This window comes from Phragmites australis, chromosome 7 (assembly GCF_958298935.1).
Source record: "Phragmites australis chromosome 7, lpPhrAust1.1, whole genome shotgun sequence".
NCBI lineage: Eukaryota > Viridiplantae > Streptophyta > Magnoliopsida > Poales > Poaceae > Phragmites > Phragmites australis.
In genome coordinates this window covers 24,521,076-24,530,808 of record NC_084927.1, presented here as the reverse complement: position 1 = coordinate 24,530,808, position 9,733 = coordinate 24,521,076, and the positions used below count along the sequence as shown (strand labels likewise).

At 46.9% G+C, this 9,733-nt stretch overlaps 2 protein-coding genes across 2 annotated transcripts; both read right to left on the bottom strand.

Annotated features, from left to right (window-relative positions):
* Window positions 1-349: 349 nt before the first annotated feature.
* LOC133924304 (pentatricopeptide repeat-containing protein At1g09900-like) lies at window positions 350-2,435 on the bottom strand. The gene has a single exon (XM_062369775.1). It carries the CDS (start codon window positions 2,290-2,292, stop codon window positions 487-489), a length of 1,806 nt encoding a protein of 601 aa, XP_062225759.1. The 5' UTR covers window positions 2,293-2,435; the 3' UTR covers window positions 350-486.
* A 492-nt stretch (window positions 2,436-2,927) lies between these two features.
* Window positions 2,928-7,088, bottom strand: LOC133924303 (peptidyl-prolyl cis-trans isomerase FKBP53-like). Its single transcript, XM_062369774.1, has 12 exons — window positions 6,851-7,088; window positions 6,685-6,758; window positions 6,302-6,519; window positions 6,038-6,165; window positions 5,879-5,962; window positions 4,569-4,866; window positions 4,265-4,486; window positions 3,925-4,147; window positions 3,597-3,681; window positions 3,471-3,512; window positions 3,317-3,365; window positions 2,928-3,237 (listed from the first exon to the last, which is right to left on the bottom strand). Exons 1-12 carry the CDS (start codon window positions 6,864-6,866, stop codon window positions 3,159-3,161), a joined length of 1,518 nt encoding a protein of 505 aa, XP_062225758.1. The 5' UTR covers window positions 6,867-7,088; the 3' UTR covers window positions 2,928-3,158.
* Window positions 7,089-9,733: the final 2,645 nt, after the last annotated feature.

Sequence of the window (9,733 nt, the reverse complement as noted above, 5' to 3'; positions counted from 1 at the left end):
AAAGTACCTTAGTGAAACTCCTATGATGCAGGCCCACAACATTCCTGTTACCTGAGCTTAGTCGTACATTTCATCTAAGCCTAAATCCTGGGACAACTATCCCTGCCAAAACGAAACAAAGAAAACTGATCCAAAACTAACATCTAAACACTAGGCAGTAGGCACATCCATGTTTATGCTAAAGCACGCTATCGACTAAATGCGTATCCGGAAAGTAAACATCAAATCATGTTTACATTCCAACGTGATCACATTCTTTAAGTATTCATAAAAAATTGCAACTAAAATAAGCCAAACATGAAAGATATTGGACTACATTGTTCCACAAAAACTAAAGAAGATGGAGAGCTAAGCTCTAAGCTACAACATGTCTTTAGTAAAGAGAATTTACAATCAAAACTGAAGCAATGTGTAAGTGTTAACCTACTGCACCACTGTTATATAATGAAGTTAAAAGTGCACACAAGCTCTTGACTTCATCATGACTCAAGAAGAGTGAATATTATTTTGATCTAACAACAAAGCTTCATTCTTGATCAAGCTGTTACAAAGAACATCTCTAGAGCACAAATCACTTAGCAATTCTCTTGCCTCCTTGAAATAGCCCTCATGAGCTAAACCTTCAATGAGTATAGTGTAGGTCAATTCATTAGGCATGCAACCACGGGACACCATATAAGTAAACATATCAATAGCATGATCTGTTTTCCCATTTCCGCAAAGCGCTGAGAGCACTGTATTGTAGAGAACAGTGTTGGGTGATATGCCTGCATCTTCCAATTTATGAACCATCTGAACCGCCTCTTCAATTTTATCTTCTTTATTCAGACACTCAGTTATCAACTGATAAAGTTTATCTGAGCTAATACCTTTGCTGGCCATTTCATTCAACAACTCAAGGGCTAGTTCCATCTTGCCCGCCCTGGCAAGCCCATTTATTATTGTACTGTAAGTGATCGAATTAGGACTGCAGCCTTTCTCAGGCATTTGCTTAAAAACTTCGAAGGCCTGCACTGTCAACCCTTTTTGACACAAGAGACTAATTATAGTATTGAATGTCACGTTATCTGGGGGGCAATCATTCTGGCTCATCTTAGCTATTGTCCCCTCGGCATCCTCCAATCGCTCAGCACTGCACAAACCCTTCAGCAAAGTGTTGTAGGTGACGATATCGGGTTTACAGCCATAAGATTGCATATTTCTTATTAGCTCCAAGGCGCTATCCACATGCCCATGCTCACAAAGTCCATTGATGATAGCATTGTAAGTAACAACATTTGCCGTGCATCCATGCTTTGCCATTTTCTCTAGAAACTGAATCATCTTCTGAAGCAATCCTTTACGACACAAGGTATTGATGATCACATTCAGCGTTGCTTCACTCAGTGGGCAATTCTCTCGGACCATCTCGTCTATAAGCTCCTCGGCGTCCTCCCATTGTTCTGCACTGTAAAAACCCTTCAAGACGGTGTTGTAGTTGACAGTGTTCGGCTTGCACCCTTTAGAAGGCAAGCTGTTGAGGAACTCGCGGGCGTAGACTACATCTCCTTCTCTGCACATGGCGTCGATGATGACATTGTACGTCACGTTGTTGGGCTCACACCCCTCGGAGCGCATGAGGTCGATCAGCTCCATGGCCTGCCGGTAGCCTCTCCCCTTGCAGGCCGCCTCGAGGAGGATGTTGTAGGTGACCACGTCAGGCGCGCACCCGCGGCAGAGCATATCGTCGAGCACCTCGAGCGCGTCCCTGACTCGCCCCCGCTCACAGAGCGCGTGGATGAGCGGATTGTAGGGGTACGCGCTGGGCTGCACCTGCGCGGGCATGGCATCCACGACGCGGCGCGCATCGTCGAGCAGCCCCGCGCGGCAGTACCCGACGGTCAGCGCGCCATAGGTGGCAGCGGTTGCACCCGGCCCGCACGCCTCGACGACGCGCGCGGCGTCGGCGGGGCGGCCCCGGCGGCAGAGGTCGCGGACGAGCCTGTTGGCGAGGGGCACATCGGGCGGTCGGGGCGAGGAGCCCACGAGCCGGAGCGCCGCGTCGAGGTCGCCCCGGTGGACGAGGGCGCTGAGGCGGCGGTCCGCCCCGTGCAGGCGGCGCGGCGGCGGCGGCGGCCGATGGGGCCTGCTGCTGGAGCTGGTGCTGGGCTTCGGGAGGCTCGGCGGGTTGGCCTTCGAGCTGCGGACGCGCAGGTGGTGGTGGGCTGGGGGCTGGCGCGGGTGGCCGGAGGAGGAAGGGGAGAAGGGGTGGAGGAGAGCGCACACGGTGGGAGGCGGTGGTGGCGAAAGCATTGCGTTCGGATTTTCGGCGTTCGGGAAGCGATGGGCCGTGGCTGTGGCCGCGTGGGCGCGTCGCTTGGTGGGTGCCACACTGCCACTGCTCCAACAATCTAGTGGCGGTCGCGTCGGACAGCCGCGCCCGCGCACAACGGCTCGGGCGATGGATTGAGCAACCGGCCGAGACATTGCTGTTGAGCTGATCCGACTGGGACATAGCTGTTTGGAACTCTGGATCCATGAGCGGACCCAGCGCAGAAGGTCTCCACTCAAATTCTTTTTTTAATAGAATTTAGTGAACTTAGTCTTTTTTTAAGTTACAGAGATCGCTTGTTTTTTGGACAGAGATCCAATCAACGCTTCTTCTTTTTTTTGAAGTTACAGAGATCCAATCTCTACCCTCAGGTGCCAAACCAAACCGCAAATTTTGGTTTTGAGGCCAAAGATTGATCGTGCTAAAAAATACCTGGCATTTATATATACCAATCTAAGACGAAGGGTAGATTTAGACCGAGCAAATTAGCCGCCCCAATTTTGCTTGGCAAACCGAGTGACAAACTCCGCCAGTGGCAGTGAACTTAAAAACGTGCAACTATCTCATTCATTCGAATGAAGCCTTGATATCGGATGAATGCCAAAACGACCCAAAATGAATCAACAGTGCTAAAGTAGCGCGCAGGTAGAGAATGTTGCGACCCGGGAATTGGCCGGGATGGCTGCAGTTTACACGTAGGATAACAACAGAAAGAAGGCATAGAATCCAACGAAACATGTATGTTCCTATGGCTATGAAATAACATTGCAAAAGGAAATTGGTGTGCTCCAAAACTTGTGAAAATGCCTCAGTTTCTCATGGATCTTCAAGTGATCTGGTCCTCTCTTCATCTTACACTCACTAGCTCCACATCGAAGATGAGAGTTGAGTTCTGCGGTATCTTCCCAACTCTTTGGCTCCCGTACCTACAAAAGGAACTACGAATCAGGAATGGACTGGAAAGAGCAACTGCTGACAATAAAGCAACGCGACAGTATATCTTACCCCATTGAGGGTGGAATGGTGAGTCTCCTTTTATCCCCAATATGCATACCTGTTACACAATATGGGTGAGTGAGAATCAAGCACCAGACCCAAAGAATGAAATATGCAGTACCCAACAATTGTGTGTTTGACAACAAGATGATGGTTTGTATACCATTGACGCCGATGTCCCAGCCTTTGATAACCTCCCCAGCACCTGCAGGGAAGGTATCATTGAAATCATCCCTGGTAGTAATATTGAGGACGATCGAGAGCAAGACATCAGCAGGAAGAAACTTACCTAATCTAAACTCAAACGGTCTTCCACCGACGTTGGAGTCAAAAATCTTGCCATTCTTTAGCTTGCCAATATATCTAACAGAAACCTAAAGAAACGGGGAACATGGTGGTTATCAGTAAAAGCCAATATCAATAAAAATTCAAATAAGGTAGTCATTTGAGTGGTCAAATTGATCGCAAACATGCAAAAACACGCCGCGTAGCGCTCACATAAAGAGATTGAAACTTGAGCACGCAAATGTTAGCATTGCAGGAGGCAGTGAGAAATTGCATTTCTAAATAGTAGATTGAAGGACATCATCCTTTCGAAGCTCAACAGAAATGTTTACCTTCTTCCCAGATGTGGCTTTTTTACCATCAGGTTTGCCCATCTCTACCTCCTGAATTATCATACCATTGCCAAATGTTCGTGTTTGGAGTGCTTCCTTCTTGTTCTCTGACTCCTTAAGTCTAGTTGGTGCCTGATTTTCACTTTTGTTTCTGTCCTGGGTCTTCTTTTTCTTGTTCTTTTTATCAGCCTCCTGAGCAGTTAATTGCTCACCATCTTTGTGACTGGAAAAAGGTGAAAGGCAAAGTTGTCAATAATACAGAGCCATGTGAATCACATTCCTATGTGAAAACTGAAAAGAAAAAACAATACAGCATCCTTTTTTCCCTTAAGATACTTACATGTCTTTTTTCTTAGCAGCTTGCTGATCGGTATCAGCCTGAGAAGCACTAATGTTTTTCTTTTTCTTTTTCCTCTGTTTTGCATTAACAGTATCAGCTGGAGGATCTTGTTGTTTAATCTCCTTTTCTTCATTGTTTACCTGTTCACTGTCTACAGAAGTGCTTTTGTCCTTGATCCTTTTCTTTATCTTTGATGACTCATCATTTTCAGCCTTTACCTCCCTAGAATCAGGTAAATAGAACATTACAGCATGTTACCGTGAACTAAAAAAATATGCTAGGAGAAATCAATGAGCTAGTGTACCCTGAAGAGTCACGATTATCACCAATGGCTCCACTTTTCCTTTTCCGGTCTTCATTGCTCGTCTCCTTGGTTAGATTCCTATTTTTCTTGGAAACACTCTCAGAACTTTTCTTTGATTCAGATAATAATACAGGAAAGCCATCTTCATCTTCACTTTCCAATGATTCAGCAGGTGGAGTCCTGACAACAAGCTGAAGTTGAGAATTGTCATCATTTTCACTGCTTTTCTTCTTGTTTGATCCCTTCTGCGTGTCACCCCCAGCAGGCTTGTCATCCTCTTGAATTTCCTCAATAACAACTGCAAAATTTAATCACAGGGAAGAAATCCATGAAACAATGTTGGCTGAGGCCTTTGGCAATCAATATCCATTACATGTCATGTAATCTCAATGGCAATGAGTAGAGAATTTGAAACCAAGTGAAATAATTTAAAATAAATGGCCATGGCACAATTTCATGGAGCAAATAGAGCTATAATTTGCAGCGCTAATTCCACATCAGCTGGAACATAAATTCCCCATGCCAGTTGTAGAACACTAGAACCTATGTATATAGAACTAGCATATATTCCAATACTGTACATTAGCAACGGGGAAAATTACTTCATTTGCTTTAGGTACAACAGGGATCAAGCCCCAAGAAAAGTATATATCAACTATCCTGACAAGCGCCCGCTTATCCTACCAAATGTAATGTTTCGGTCAACTAAGCTTAATTTACACTGCAAAAAGGTCTAGAAAATATAAAGCATTAATGCTCCAACACTTTCTGCAGCTACAGTATGCGTATAGGCATATAAATGTTCTATTGAGTTAAGTGGAGGCATATGACACATGAAATTGTTGATAGAAGTTTAATATGAAATTCCACTCTGGCCATATACGAGCCAGACAACATTCAACAACCGTATTATTTATAGATACTTTTGTAAGATGTATAAACTATATACTATTCGTAAACATGTCTCTGTCAAAACTTTAAATCGATATTACATTCATTACCATCACTTGTTCACTGGACATTTGCACTTTCAATTCCTACCACTACCAGTTCATACCAATAGCTTGGGTCCAACTGTTCTCCCTTTGTTAAATTCAAAAATATAATGCTATATAATTGTAAGATGGAAACTAGTTATACTGCAAAACAAATAAAAAAAAGCACCTAGAGAGAACCATATCAAACGGTCAGAAATAATGTTGATGGAGACAGGGAAAAACAAGTAACAACAACACATATTTCCAGGGGACATGCTTCCAGTCGTCCACTGATTATATGAGGGCAATGGAGCAACAAGTAAACACAAATACCTGAACTTTTGCCTCTATGCTGATTGTACGCGATCTCTTCATCATCAGTCTCAGAATCATAGTCTGAATCATTATCTTCACTATCTGAACATACCATAACCTCAATAACATACTAACATGGTTAATGGGTTGCATAAGGGGATAAAATATGTTTATTACCTGTAGTCATTTGGTCAATCATTACCATGTTGTCATCATCATCAGTACCCAAGAGACCATCATCATCTGACCCTTGAAGAGAGTCACTCCAAGCATCGCTGTCACTCATATCCTCCTCATACACATCACTGAGAAAGATACTTCAGGAAAAAAAGAATTCACCACAACAACTTTCAACAACAGCAAGCATTCCACAATCTAGTGATCTACAGCCACCTACTACCAACAAAGATAAGCAAGTAACACTAACGCAACAAAGGATACGCGATGTAGTATCCAGCAAGGTGGACGCTCCTCGGCCCGATCACTGAGAAAGTGACGTGCTCCTCCTCGAACTCAAGCTCCAGGTGGCACGTCTCAGATTTCTCTGGGACCAGGACGCAGAGGAACACAGGGTCCTTGTTCTCCGCACAGCACTGTAACACACACTTCTTCCCGCCGGCGCCCTTCTCCCCCTTACCGATCTCATTCCCCAGCGTCGCCTGTGTTGCACATCCCAAAAAAAATCGCATTCGTCACACAACATCACAGAACTAGGCTGCAACTACAACTAGAAACCTCCTCGACCATTTCCTAGCCGTTAACACAAAGAGATAACATCGTAAATTCAAAACCGTAAGAGCATGAGCAATCGAGACGGAGTGAACCTGGGTGAGGCGCAGGCGGCCATGGCTGTCGCTATGGGTGAGGGTGTAGGGCTTCCCCGGATTCACCTCCACGCCTGCGAGGCACGCAGCAATTCGATCAGGCCACAAAGGAGAAATCACGAAGGAAATCAGCAGCAGCACCAATGGCGGCGGAAACGATTCTTACCCCAGAACGACGACATGGCTGCGGTGGCTTGACGAGTGCGTCGCGTGGCGTCTCGTAGGGGAGGAGGCGGAGGGGCTAGGGTTGATATGGGTGGGGCTGCGGAAGATTCGAGAGGGCGGTGGAAGCGGCGGGGAGGGAAGGAAGACGAGAAGGGCGTCGCGCCGCGGCGAGAAACCCTAAAGAATGGGGTTTCAGGGGAGCACTGGTGGAGGGAAATGCGCGGGTGGGTGTTATTTTTCGGTTTCGCCCTCCAACTCGTGTGATTTTCTGTTTTCCGTTTGGATTTGGGCATTTGCGGAATATTTTGGCAGAGCTGTACCTTCAATTTTTTAGAATAATGTATTCTTAGATTTAAAAATTCGTATAGCTAAAGCTGTGCACATATTAAAAATATTTAGATGAGCTATCTTATTCCTATTTTAAATTAAAAACTAAGACTTAAATTATTTTATTTTAACTTACCATATTAAAACCTGAGGTGGAGCTACCAGCTAAAACTCTAACTTAATTCTCCCTTTCGCCGGTTTAGAACGCTAGGAAACTTTCGTAATTCCATGGGAATTTTTCTATCAAATTCTATTCTCCAAATAGGTCATGCCCATTTGAGCATAGCCGGTGTGACGTGTGGTAGAGAAACATTCCTCTTTTATCCCTGAGACTATCCCCAACCATATTCCCTTCATTTCGTTCCCTTCCCGATTCCCTTCCCCGTTCCCATTCCCTTTATTTTCTCTCATCTCCAACAGCTTCCCTTCGAGGAGAATCGCGAAGGGAACGGAGAGAGAATCCTGTCCTGAAGGGAATGACCCTAGGAATCCCGTCGTGAAGGGAACCGTGAAGGGAAACCGTTGGGAGCGCTGAAGGGAACGGGAATCCCTTCACGACGGGAATCTACCCGTGAAGGGACTCCCTTGGGCTTGATCTTAAGCCGAGTGATGGTAAAGTTTAACCTAGCTAGACTTGTGCGTGCATATGGCAAGACCTAATGGGTCATTTTATTGGGTTAGCAATAGAAGAAGAAAAAAAGATGATCAGTTAGCATATAGTTAAGGGTTCAGAAAAAAGAAAAGCTTTGATCGGATTATCTTAACCTCACTGACCATCCACGTATAATAAGTTAATACTCCTATATTCAGAAGGGATCATTTTATCCTTAATGTCAACTTTTTTTTCCTTCTCTAGCAATCATATTCTCCCTATGCACAACAGGATGTTTTAATTCTATGGTGAAGTTGGCTCATTTTGACACAAGCGCCTCTGTTCTTTACTTAAAAAGAACCCACGGATGCTTTAGACTTTGGCGTGAGAGAAAGGAATAATAGTGATGTTAACTCGTGGCAAAATGAATAGATATATGTCAAACTTTCTGTCGGAGGGTTAGCTTATGTTGTATGGATCCTGAGAGACCCCTTTTTAGATATTCGGTCGGTGGATGATTCTGAATATGTTTGCTGGAGAAATAAATGGATGTAAATGCGATGGCAGGTGGGGTGGAATGATCTGATACATAAAAGAGTAAATACGCTGGGGTATTTTTAGACAGGTTCGGGCCGCACTGCGCGTAACACCCTACTCCTGTGTGGATGCTATAAATGCTCTGAGAATATCTCTCAGGAATGTGCTAGTTACAAGAATGTCTGTCTATCCTAGGACCTTGGACTCTCTTTTCTTCGGTTTCTATGCTCGTACGAAGGTATTCTTCGATCTCTGTTGGGCTCAGTTGGCTCTGTGTGCGCCTGTCTGAGCTTGGATTTTTCGTAGATTGTGTTCGATCTGCCTCTCAGACTTGTCTTTGTCCGTGCTACCGGTCGCTTTAAATACCCGCCGGTGGTAGCGTGCCCCGAATAGGAGGGCGCAAGTTCCAAGGAGCCATAAATGGAAAGAGGCATCATCATGGCCTCTGCGCGAAGTGACGGGGGTTGAAAACGTGCCCCGCGTCCAGTCTTCAGTCGTCATGATGGCGCTGGCAACGGGCGCCGTGGAGAGGGCCCACCGGGCAGCCGTAGAGCGGCCCGGCGTGCCTGCCCGGTCTTGTTCGCCTGCCACAGCAGCTCGGGAGACGGAACGCCTCGGACCTCGCGATGCTATCCCGAGGTGCGCCGGATGGCACGGGATGGGACCCGTGCATTAAATGTCCCCACGCCCATCTGCCAGAATATGGCAGTAACTGACACCGAGCGTGGCGGGAGCAGTTAGAGGTGACAGGCCACGCGCGCTCTTAAATGCGGCATCGGGCCTTTCACTGGCTGACACCTCATCGTTGGACCCCTGTGGGGGCCACTGACGGGGGCTTTCTGGGTCGTCGGGGAACCGAGTGCTCGGGGGTCACTGTTCACCTCTCCGAGCACTCTCTCCCGAAAACGCCCTTTCTTGGTCCTCGGGGAACCGAGTGCTCGGAGGCCACTGTTCACGGCCCGAGCACTCTCTCCCGGGCTTGACTGTACGGATCCTCAGGAAACCGAGTGCTCGGGGGCCGCTGCTCGCAGCCCCGAGCACTCTCTCCCAGAATTACCTTCCTTGGGTCCTCAAGGTACTCGGGTGCCCAAGGAGCCACTGCTTGCAGCCCCGGGCACACCCCTTCTGGTACTCGGTTCTCTTGGCCGTCAGGGGACTTGGGTGCTCGGGGGTCACTGTTCACCTCCCCGAGCACTTTCTTCCCGGTCACTTAGTCTTCGCAAGTCATCGGGGAACATGGGTACTCGGGGACCACTGACTGTAGCCTTGAGCGCCCTCTCCCGGGACTTAGTCTTTTTTCCCTTGCGGAGATGCCCTCCGCGGGAGGACGCCACGTGACGAATTGCTGGTCTGGCCTCGGGATTCGGGGACCCCTGGTTCCTGATTCCCCGACACTTTCCCAACCACCTTCGGCCATACCAAACCTTC